Source organism: Phascolarctos cinereus, unplaced genomic scaffold (assembly GCF_003287225.1).
Source record: "Phascolarctos cinereus isolate Bilbo 61053 unplaced genomic scaffold, phaCin_HiC Scaffold_1;HRSCAF=81, whole genome shotgun sequence".
Lineage (NCBI taxonomy): Eukaryota > Metazoa > Chordata > Mammalia > Diprotodontia > Phascolarctidae > Phascolarctos > Phascolarctos cinereus.
Window position 1 is genome coordinate 102,537,824 of NW_027555514.1, and position 12,806 is coordinate 102,550,629.

Below are 12,806 nucleotides of genomic sequence, written 5' to 3' on the forward strand. Positions count from 1 at the left end.
CGGGTTTTCCAACTTCAAATCCAGAGCCGTCTTTCAACAACTTACATGTATCATGCTTCACAGTTTACAAAGCACCTTCACATTCATTTTCTAATTTAATGAGCCTCCCAACAACCCCGTTAACAGATGCAGGACAGTTTTCATTAGTCCCATTTTATAGATGAAGAATTAAGGCTCTGAGCATTTAAAAAAACTTGCTTAAGTTCATAAAGCTAGAACATGTCAAAGCCATGTCTTCTGACCCCCTAAATCCAAGGTTTTTTCAACTATACCACATCTACTTCTAATTGCAGTCCTGCCGCTGACTAGTTATATGACCTTTGACAAATCACTTCATTTCTCTGGGCCCATGTTTCCTTATCTGTAAAATAAAGGTATAAATGTCTGATCTGGCCCAAATGAAAGGGATGGACTAAATGTTTTTTTTTTTGGTAGGCAATGGGGTTAAGTGACTTGCCCAGGGTAACACAGCTAGTAAGTGTTATGTGTCTGAGGCAGGATTTGAACTCAGGTCCTCCTGACTTCAGGGCTAGTGCTCTATCCACTGCACCATCTAGCTGCCCCAAGGACTATATGATTTCTAAGGTAAGCCAGACGTTCTGCAATTCTATGAACCAGTTAGCCGAGGCATTGCTGGGTGGTATCTGGCAGTCAACAAACTCCCTGACAGCAGGTTGCTAATACAGATTAGTTACTATCCCAAAAGAATTTAGGGTCCTGAAGGGCAAGCCCCACTTCATTTTTGTCTTTCTGTCTCCAGAAACTAGCACTACCTGCTACATAGTAGTACCAGTAAGGAAATGTTTGTTGATTGGTAGATATGGTTCTCAAAAAGATTAAGTAATTTGGTCAAGGTCACAGTAGATTGCAAGGGTCCTAAGTGGCAAAGACCAGATTCAAAACCAGCTCCTCTGGCTCCAATGCCAGTGCTTTCCCTCACTGTACCAAGCTGCTTTGTCAGATCCATTTAGGTACTTCCTAGATTGGGGAAAGCCTTTGCATTACTATTTAGATTTTATTACATTTATTCAATCATGCGTGCAATATTTATTGAATGTCTGACAGTAGCTGGACAGCCAGGCCCCAGAGGCCCTCAGTGATTGCATCCAGACCATAGGTTGTCCAAACTTGACTAGAAGAAGGCCAAAGGGGAATATCTAAATGAAGCTACAGTCTCCAACTAGAGTGTGGGAAGAAATATTCCATTGTGAGAAGATAGGAATAGTAGGATTCAAAGCACTTTTTATAGTAGCAAGATGTCCATTAATTGGGGAATGGCTAAACAAATTGTGGTACATGAATAGGATGGAATGTTGCTATGATATAAGAAGTGATGGCTATGACAAATACAGAAAATACATGGAAAGACTTATATGAATTCACGCAAAGTAAATTAAAGAAAACCCGGAAAACAATATACACAATAATTATAGTAATGTAAATGGAAAGACTGAGAGCAAGGAAACAAAACTGAATGTTGCAAAATTTTGCCATCATTCCTGCTATCAAACACGTATCATTCCCCATTCTACATCCCCTCCTCCCACCACCCCTGCCTTTCCATTACTAGCTCTGTGAACAGTAATTAAATCAATATTACCATGGCTACTGAAAAGGGTGTTATAATCCACTGCCATGTGGCTTTTCTCACAATCTCTGTGAGTGCCTAGATGGGAGCTGCCTTCCTGGTCACCACTCTCTAACAGTTGTTATATCTACTAGTAGACTATAAGTTGTTTTAGGGAAGGGCCTGTTTCACTTTTGTGTTAGGTTTTTTTTTTATTTTAAATGAATTTTTTATTTGAAAATCAAAATTTTTGATATATAGTAATTTCTCAGTGCCTATCCCCACCTCTTCTTATACAGTGAAGTCATCATCGCCATCGTCATCATTATAACGTTGATATAGTGCTTTAAGATTTGCAAAACACTTTACAAATAATATCTCATTTTTCCTCACAATGCTGACATTGTTGCTATTATTATTCCCATTGTATAGAAGAAGAAAGTTAGGCAGGCAGAGGGAGAGTGACTTGCTCATGGTCACACAGCTCATAAGTATCTGAGGGAGGAACTGAACTTGGGCTCTACTGACTCCAGGTCCAGCACTCAATGTCCCATGCTTCCTGGCTGCCTCTTTATCTTAACAGAAGTTCATAGCATAACATACACTCACTGTCAGTCAAAGATGTAGATCAAGAATTCATGCTTTCTCATCCTCCTTCCAAGTCACGACTACCTCTTAAGAGCATATATTAGAGAATATACTCTCTCTAATTCAGGAGCATGCAGAATGGTCATGTGCATGTTCTTAAGGCTTCTACGACCATCTTTTCAACTTTTTCCAGAGTTCTTCATCCATGTGACTTGATGATCAATATACAAAGTAAATTCCTAGCCCAAACACTTGCCACATGCTCCTGAATAGAAAGGAGATTTCCTTCCCATTGCAGTCATTCTCTATCAGTATACATTCAGAATGTTTGGCCCATTTGCAGTCCTTTAATATCTATACCTAATCCCTGGGTCAGTCAGAACCCTCAAAACTGGCAAAGATATAAAGCTCTATTTCAACTTTTCCAAAGCTTCTTGGCATTGCAGCATCCAGATATCTTCTACATTAAATCAAGTAGGTGCGCAACTATAATCTTCAAATGAAGAAGACCATAGTGTTATGCTAGCCACACAACACAACACAATAGTATTCCATCACATTCATATGCCATATCTTGTTCAACCATTCTCCAACTTATGAGCACTCCCTTAATCCTTATTTCTTAGTGATAGTATCTTTCCAATCCATTCAATGACCACTTTAACCCATAAAGGCATATGTGCCCATTTACTAACTCATGTTACTATTTGACTTTTGGAATTCCAATTTACTATTTACAGTATTTTCCTCTAAGACTTCTGCTTAGTATCAACTTGAGATCTTCCAGATGTTCACCTACACTCTAGCTAAATAAAGCTATGTTATCTGAATAGGCAACGGCAAATATCCCCAGCCCCAGGTCACCTAATAATCCATTAGCCAACCTTTGCTGGTGGGGGTGGGAAGGAGGTGAATTCATCAGTTCAAAAGGTAAAACATTAAACTCATCTTCACCCAAAATCATAACCTTTGAATAAATCAACAGCTAAAATGCTTGACACAGCTCCCAGCAGATCCTAAGCATCAATTCTGAACACAGGCTACATCTCAAGCTTGGTTATGGAATTTAATTTTCAAAATCAACACAGAATCTAATTGTATCATCCAGGCTTGGGAACATTTATAGAAGGTATGCTAACTCTCAATTCTAACATCTCTGCCACCTCTTCCTTCCTGATGTCACCTAAAACCTTTCCACTGATTCTATAAGGTGGTAACATAATTGAATTATTACCCCCAGTATCTACAGTCTGAACAGCTAAAACAGTTCTACTTGGTTTGCTTTGAACTATGTCTGTAAGCTTACTAAGCACAGAAATAATTCTTTCTCCCTCTAACTGGGAAGTATTCCCAGGCCTTCAAGCCATTGCTCCGTGCTGCACTCCTCCAAGCCATGGGCAGGCAAGCCAATGACTTCTTTCTCAGATTCCCATCCTCCTACCTCTTCCCTTCCTCAGAACTATGGTGACCTGACGGCGTGGATTTTCTGAACCAGTAACAGTTGAAAATGCCATCCTAATGACCCTTAGCACCATTAACATAGCCCAGAAATCCCAATATTTCAGTAAATAGTAACTGAATGAATCATGTCAGCACATACAACAACGACGACAAAATCTACACGTCATCAAAGATTGAGAGCTACAAATGGTGGGTAATCACAGGCTGGAGAAACAGTGATTACACATGAAAACACACGCAGCCTGGCTCCTAATATGCACGTTTATAACTTAGATGTGCCATATATATGCATGTGCTTCATTTGTCATAGGAGGAGAAACAGGCAACACAGCAGTGAAAATGACTGATGGCCTGAGACATTTCTAGCAGAAAGCCCACAATTTCATTTCTTTCAGGAAAGGCGACACATTCAATGTACAACTAAATGGGATTTAATTTTTCCATTTTATGAGGCTTTTCAGATAAATCAATTTACATATCAAAAACTGGGGGAAAAAAAGTATTTTTTTTTTACCAGTTCCAATTTTTGGTTTGGAAAACATGTTAAGTGTACTCAGAACTAACCCTAAAATGAGTCCTAAAATTAGTCAAGAGAGCCAGTTACGCATCATAATCATTTTTGTTGCTGTTCAGTCATTTCAGTTGTATCTGACTCTTTGTGACTCCATTTTGGAGAGGGTTTCTTGGCAAAGACATTGGAGTGGTTTGCCATTTCCTTCTCCAACTCATTTTTAGATAAGGAACTGAGGCAAACAGGGTTAAGTGACTTGCCCAGGGTGACACAGCTAATTAGTGTCTAAGGCCAGATTTAAACTCATGAAGTCTCCCTGATTCTAAGCCCAGTACTCTACCCACAGCTGCCCTTTGAACATTCTTTTCCATGTCTTAAATCCTTCCACCAAACCTCATTGCATGATAGTTAATAGACAACAATTTAACTCCACTGAATTTTTATAGGCAATTTCTCCCCAAACAAGAATTTTGTATCTATGTCTATAAACATTCCTGAGGCTAATCACAGATTTAAAACTCTGCTCAGTAAGCCCCAACACTACTATTGGGCCATAAGAGGATGCCAAAGTGCCAATTTCAGGTATCTCTTGGCCTAACTGTAACCACCATAAAGATGCATTTCTTTCCCTTGAGAATTAGCTTGAAAATGAGCTTACTCTACCCCTCCCCCTATTCTATGAGCAAAGAAAGCTGTTATGGTACCTCATTCACCTTTTCTTCTTTGGGTGTTTAGTGCCCAAGGAAACTTGGACTCTAAACACACAGCATGTGAGAGTAGGATTAATATAAATAAATAAATAAATAACACTAAGAATCAATCAATCATTAACATTTATCAAGCATCTACTATGTGCCAGGCACTATGCTAAGAACCAGGGTTACAAAAAGAGGCCAAAAAAGATAGTGCCTGCCCTCAAGGAGCTAACAGTCTAATGGGTGAAACAATATACAAACAAATATATACAAAGCAAGCTATATACAAGGTAAATAGGAAATAATTAACAGAGGGGAAGATATATGGACTAATATAGTCTGTGGCCATGGATGTCCAAGTTGTGGTCCCTTCCCCAGAAGTAGGGAACAAAGGTAGTCATCTATCCTGTATCTTTGAGGTACTACAACAGCTGAAATGAAACAGAGCATCCAACATATCACAAGGAGTCAGTGTATGGGCAAGTGGAGGGCCCTGTGACCATCTGAGATGTAAGCAGAGTACTCCAAAGCCTGCCCCTGGTTATCTGAGTGACTAAGTCATGAGCAGCTGATCTAGTCCTCTCTAATCCCACTACACTGAGATAACGGCTGGTTTGTGAAGAGATGGTTGTGGTGCAGTGGATAGAGAAGTGGCCCCGGTGTCAGGAAGACCTGAGATCTCAGGCACTTACTAGCTGTGTGACCCTGGGCAAGTCACTTAACTTCTGTTTGCCTTAGTTTCCTTATCCATAAAGTGAGGATAATAATAGCACTTACCTCCCAGGATTCTTATGAGGATCAAATAAGAAAATAATTGTAAAGCACTTAGCACAGTGCCTGGCACGTGATAAGGTCTATATAAATGTTAGTTATCATCATCATCATCATTCCCATAACACAGAAGCAATATGGAGACTTAAGGAAAGCCATGACCCAAGGAAGAGGTTGTGTCTGCTGAAGTTCATACCACCTATGTCTGCTGCTGCTTAATATTACCATATTTTCCCTAATTTTAATATATGAGTCAGGGGGTAAGGAGAGCTGAGCCAAGAATTAAATAGAATCTGAGAGAAAAGACAGGTAATTCTGAGAAGATTGTAGTCACCAAGAATCTGTCATATGCCTATTATATCTGGAAAGCCACTCTATCAATAGTAAAGACTGTAAAAATGGCTCTAGAGCACTGCCCGTTGGATAGATCCTACAAGACTTAGAATAAGTAGTCCATCACATATTGTATCATGTAGATCACCAGACATTCAAAGGGAAGATCCAGTTGCAGGATTTTCTGAGACCAAAGGATAATTAATTTAACCTTGCCTCTTGGTGCCAAATATAGCATCTTTTGGGTCGTCCTCCCTCCCACTCCCCTTTAAGTATGGTTCATGGACAGAGGGCCAAAAGCCAAAAAGTGAGAAAGAGCTTAGTTGGGGAAAAGGAGAGGGAATGAAGTGCATTAAGAGGTGATTAGACAGATGACAGGACAAAGATTCTCCCTCCTCTCCAGCTGCACTCTGAATTTCCTCTACCATGCCCCAGCTCTTTATCCTGAAGCTGCCCTCTAGCCCTGGAATTCACATTTTGGAAGTACTCTCTGCCCTTTGACCCCTCTCTCTGATTGGATGGCTCCTCCCAGAAGCTCTGTTGAGGGAGGGTACCCAGGCCAGCCATGTCTCATTTCTCTCCATGCCCACATTCTGGACTTTCTCTATCTGCCCTGTCTCAAGGGAAAAAAATGCATCTTTATGGTGGTTACAGTTAGGCCAAGAGATACCTGAAATTGGCACTTTGGCATCCTCTTATGGCACTAGTAACGAAAACACCACCTGGTTTTCAAAGGTCTCAAGTTTCCTGCCCAATACTTCAAATCTTAAGTTTCTTGATTCTTTTTAACAGTCTCATCTGTGCCCACGTGAATTATCAGAAGAAGGTAGTAATCGTAGGGTTTGACAACTCTTGGGACAGTCTTCAATATATTCATAAGCTTATAGAATCTTAGATTTAGAGTTGAAAGGAAATTTTTGATTCACATTAGGTCAATAAATCTGCTCTAGTGCTTCCTTTTCTATGTAGTCTTCTCTCATTAGAATTTAAACTGCCTGAGGGCCAGGACTATCTTTTTGTTTCTGTTTGTATCCCCAGCACTTAGCACAGTGCCTGGCACATAATAAGCACTTAATAAAAGCCTGTTGACTAACTAACCACCATGGGACTCAGGCCAGGAAAGAATGATCTGTTTTAAAAACTAATGAGATATTTTGGAGCCCTCTGGTTATGTGAAATGCAAACTGAATTGTAAACACAAACATTTCAATGTTTTGTGAAAATATGTTGGAATGGTTATCCAATGACACATGGAAATAAAAGTGGCTGGAGGAGGGGTGTGGACTTAGAGCAAATAGAAAACTGAGAGGTGGCCTAGAGGTAAGAATTTGTTAGTGTGCTTCCAGCAATTGACTGGGGAAAAAGTACCCTCACCATCAGAGAGGAAAATTGGTTTCAGTATGTCAGAAATACCAAGATAGAGGAGATTAAAGGTCTAACCATGCCACTACCACAGGCTGATTAAAGTATCTCTTAAGGGTATCAAACTCTTCTTTTGCCTCAATTCCATGTTACTAAGTAATCTGATTATTGGGTATCTTCCCAGGTGCCAAGAAGGGGGTGGTTTGGACGGTGAACATGAATAGTGTTTAAGGAGCAGGTATTTGGGGTCGGGGTGAGGGTTGGGGAGAGAACAGAGAGCTGGCACAGTGAATAGAGCTTTGGGCCTGGAGACAGAAAGACTGTTCTTCCTGAGTTCAAATCTAGCCTCAAACACTTACTAGCTATATGGCCCTGGACAAGTCATTCAACCCTATTTGCCTCAGTTTCCTCATTTGTAAAATGAGCAGGAAAAGCACCAATATCTTTGCCAAGAAAACAGGGTCATGAAGAGTCAGAAACAACTGAAATGACTGAACAATAAACAACATTTATCTCTAGGGTAACTGAATAAATGGATATTTTGCCTTACTAGCCACTCTTGTCTGAATGTTATTATTGTGAGTCAATAGTCCAGAGCCTAATTACCTTCCTCCAAGGAAACTGCTGAAATCCAGTCTGGATCTGCAAATTGAGGACTAGACCCTCCACTGTGGTGATCCTATCAAGATACAGGCACCTCCATAAGACCCATCCAATCAATCTTAGTGTTCATATTTATCAATTTGGAAACCAAAGCATTGCCACAATAACTTCCCAAGTCATTTGGAGAAATGCTGGAGTAAAGTGACCGAGGTAGGATTCTCCCGTCAACAAGTTGGTTAACAGAATAAGTTATCTAAAACATTCATATTTCTTTTGAAAAGCAACTCCCTCAAATCCACAAGACATCCGTACCCAAGTACACAAAGCAATGGAAAGACCTCAGCACTTAGAAGGACAAAGCACATCAATTAATAGAAAAATGTGATTGGTCCTCTGAATAAGCATCCTTCAGTTCTGGTCCTTCTAGTATTTTGAGGATTCGCCCAAGAGAACAGATCCATCAGCTCAGATCTAGCTGCTGGCAAGCATCTGTAACTCTGAGCTCCATCATAGACCCCTGTTGGTGTCACCTCATTATCACTGCACTACAGAGAAGAGAGAGGTCGTACTCACGCAGGGCATGCCACTCATCCTGGCGGATGGTCTTGGTGATGTTGTAGGTGAGGTTCCTGGGGATGGTTGCTGAGGAATAGTGGTACTTGATATAGGTGCATCGCTCGATTTCTCCTGACAGAGAGAAGTGAGAACCCAAATGTTAATAGCCCAGCAGCCACAGTGGAAGACTATGATCATCAGTTTTATTACCACAGGACCAAGATCTCGTTTCCAAATAGGAACTAATAGGATTTACCAAGCTACAGAAGTCAGCAGCTTTATCTCTATAGGAGCAAGCAGGACAAGAAATAGAGTAGAACCAGAACACAACCTCATTAACCCAAATGCCAATAATTCACCATTAGGAATGAGTTTGGTTTTGCGCCATTTATGAAAAAATATTTATAAGTAAATAGTATGAGTAACTGGGGGTGGGAGGAAGTACTGTTTATTTTTTAAATCAGCTGTTTTAAAATGGTTGGAAAGCAATTATTCACATAAAATGATGTGCTAATTATAGATCATTCTGACTTATTTATTAAAGCGGATCCACCTAGACCTCTACTGACATTCTATCAGTCAGCAGTTGTGTAACCCCAAGTAACAAAATTTCTAAAATATTCTAGAATTTGGATTTTTCTCTAACACACTAATTACTTTTTTACAAGTCTTACTTTAAAAGAACAATAACAAGAATTTCAGTATGTGCATCCATCTTTTCCTTCATAAGCCCTTCAGAAAAACATTTGACAAAGTTCTAGTGGGAAGTAAAGGGTAATACATTCTTATCCTTGCTCCCTCCAATGTCTTTCAGGTATTTCCATTGATACCTTATCTGTGGGGTCTTAAAAATTCAATGATAGGACATTTTGAAGAAGGAAAGGTAACATTTTTAAAGGTGAGGGGATTTCAGCATTCAATTTTGTACCTGAATGGATTCTGATAGTAATCTACTGTGCAGCCCACTTATTTTCAATTTATCACTCTTGGCATCTGATTGAATCCTGATGACCCCTGCTTTACTTGCAATGGGGTAGAACTTGGAAACTGGTGATTTTCAGTCATTTAAGCAATGTCTCATAGAACTGACACCTCACTATAAATCATCACTGGAAAAACATCCACTAGCCAGTCAAGGACCAAATGTTACCCCCTGGGCAACTGATGCTATTCAGTAATAATAGTAATAATCATAAAAATTCTCTTACATATAGCATCACAGTTTGCAAAGAGTTTTTTCTTCATAATAACCCTGTGAGGTAAGTAGGATCAGTTTTACTGATCCCATTTTAAAGATGAGAAAACTGAGGCTCACAGAAATTAAATTACTTGCCCAATAGTCACACAATTACTAAATGACAAAGTTCTTGACATGTTTCCTATGTAGCTTAGAAGACCACAAGTGTATGAAATCTGACTCATTTTGTCATATGTAATATATTTGAGTAATTTATCTTAATTGGAAATCAGATGACTAGCTAGAAATCCCTTCTGGTGCACCATAGTCCTACGGAGGGGAAAAACAAAACAAGACAAAAACCATAATACCTCCATAGCAAGTCTGAAATGGCAGAACAGGCAGTCGTGGTAGGAGGAATGATAGCTTCTTAGAATGATGCCTTCAGGCACTGGTCTAGAAACATTGCTATTCTAAAGACTGGATAAAGGGTACTAGGATGTCTCCATTAGAGTCTTAAGAGGAAATGATGGTCAAGGTGGTGATTTGATGTGCTTGGAGTAAATTGACTCCTGTCTCCCCAGCAAGGTGCCCTGCTGCTTCAGTTACCCTAGCTTGCCTGCCCTGTGAGTAGCAGCTGGTTGATAGCTGATGGGCATGGCTGGCCTCTTTGCCACAGGAGTTGCTTCCCTGGATGATGACTGAACCAGAATCAGGTCTGGTGATTTGGGGGACACTGTTTTGTCAAGGCTCTTGGGTTCAGGGTCCTAGGCTGTCTCCATCTAGCTCTGAGGGAGATGGTGGCCAAGGTAGTATTATACAAATTGACCTCTAAGATCCCTTCAATCATCTGAATTCTTAGTCCAGAGTTCTTCCCCTATACAATAATATTTGATGTGCTCAGGCCTAGATTATTCTAACTCCATTATTTTCAGCATCATTTTAATCCTGAAGACCACCTTATCTATTTTCATGGGAGCCTCTCAAAGGCCCAAGAAGAGGGGAAGAGAACCTGGGAACATCTAGAAATACATAAAGTAAACTAGAAGAACAACAAATAGAAGAGAAGGGAGGAAATAAAGCCCTGCAAAGAAAATTATGGGAACATATCGAAAACAGAGAGCCTAAAGAAGTGAACAAAGACTGGTTCACAAAACAATGAAGAGCTACTATAGAGTAAGAGAAAACTGGAGAAATCTCCAGATAAAGGGAATGATTCTGTAAAAAGCACAACTAGAACACCAGAATTAAATGGCTACAAACACCTCAAGAATGGTCAGAAGGCCTAATAAAACAATTGAAGGAAGACATGAGAAGTTAAATTAGAGCTCAAAGGGAGAATCAAAGTCTTAGACTAGAAGGCTAGAAAACCTTAACAGAGCAAGGTGGGGAAATGGATATAGAATTCAAAAATTCAATACAAGAAACATTGGTGGGAAGACAAAACAAAAATAAAATGAAGAGCACATGAGATGTCTTTAATCAAAGCCTATTGTCCCTTTGGATTCTAACCTTATTTAAGGGTTATTGGAATGTTCAAAGTGGAATTACCCTGAAGAAAGCAAGAGAAAGAGTGGGCAATGCTGTTAACATGACCCTTTCTGGGTCAAGTGAGGGAAGAAAAAATATTATAGTAGTAGAAATATAATAAAGTAAGCAGGAGATTAAACTGAGATCGTGAGGGGGGAAGTGAGGGGACTCAGGGTCCTACAACCAGTCTGTATCTGAGGCAGGTATCTAAGTGGTGGAGAAAAGTTGGGGAGAGAATTGACTCAAAACAAATCATCATTACAGAGGGCTGATTACAAAAGAAATCTTAAAAGGAGGAAGCCCCAGTAACTTGGACTTGGGTAGGCTGAAAGAAACAGGAATAGAGAGGAGATTGCACTCAGTTGTTGTTCTAAGCAGTATAAACTGCAGATATCAATTGCTAATTTCTTTCTTTTTTTAAGTAAAAATGAAAAAAAATATATCATAACAGGATTTGAGGAAGGGAAAAACAAAGTTAACTATCCTAATCATTAATATGAATGGAGTAAACTCACCTATGAAAAGGAAGAGGGTGACAGAAAGTTTTAGAAGGTAAAATGCAAAGATTTGCCATATACAAAAAACACACTTAAAAGATAAAAGTGCATGCAGAGTTAAAATGAGGGCTTACAGAAGAATTTATCATGTCTCAGCTCAGTCTAAAAAAAAGCCAGCAGTAATCATGGTCTCCAACAAGGCAACAGTAAAAATAGGTATGGTCAAGGGAAACTACATTATGCTAAAAGGTTCCATAGATAATGAAACAATATCAGCCTAAGAGAAACAACTCAAATTGATGCAAGTTATGAGTTGGCTATAGTCAGCTCACTTGGCTAGGAAAAGTTCAGTACAGATCAGAAGAGACCACCTGAGACTCAACTCAAGAATGGGACCAATCAAAATACATTCCTGGTAGGCAGCCAGCGAGCATTTCCTGAAGCAGTGATAGCAGCCACATTGGAGGGTCCTCATTATTTACTTGGCTTAGAACTGCAATCATTCTGCCTTTGACAGCAATTAAATTAGAAAAACTCAAATATTACCCAGAATAGAAAGCAAAATATTTATCCATGTAGCTGTAGGTCCTGTCAGTGTGCTGGGCTTTTGTATGTGTAGGCACCATCTGGGTACCAAACGTGTGCCCAGAATGCAAGTTTCTAACCCAAAACAAGATTCTCCAGAAAGAAACAGTGCCAGGGGAACAAAACAAGTACCACCTTCAGACCAACCTTCAAGTCTGTGTCCTTATCTGGAACATACCCTGAGCTAGCTCCATTTCTAATTGAGTAAGCAGGATAGGAGTAGAACTAGATCTAAAATTTCATTGTTTTGGAAGCTATGGAGAGAGGAACTTCCACTACCAAAGTATATCAGTACCTCCTCTGCAACTTAATGTCTTAGAGAGTTGTCTGAGACACTGAGAAGGTAAGTGACATACTCAGGGTCCTACAGCCAGTCTATGCCTGAGGCAGCCCATGAACCCAGGTCTTGGTGGCCTTATGGCCAGCACTCTATTATGCCATGTTGCCAAACATGAGTAAGAAGGCTGAACTAAAAATCAATAAAATTTCAAAACTTATCACATTGGCTGGGCTGGGGGGAGGGGAGCAACAGGGCTTAAGATGAAGAAAACAGCTCTACACTTCTTCTTGG

General features: G+C 39.8%; 1 protein-coding gene across 1 annotated transcript in view; it reads right to left on the bottom strand.

Annotated features, from left to right (window-relative positions):
* The window catches only part of TMEM178B (transmembrane protein 178B), a 444,158-nt gene that overhangs the window by 322,974 nt on the left and 108,378 nt on the right, over positions 1-12,806 (bottom strand). The window contains exon 2 of the mRNA XM_020998127.2: positions 8,465-8,578. Coding sequence (XP_020853786.1) covers positions 8,465-8,578 — 114 coding nt within the window. The remainder of the gene's footprint in view (positions 1-8,464; positions 8,579-12,806) is intronic.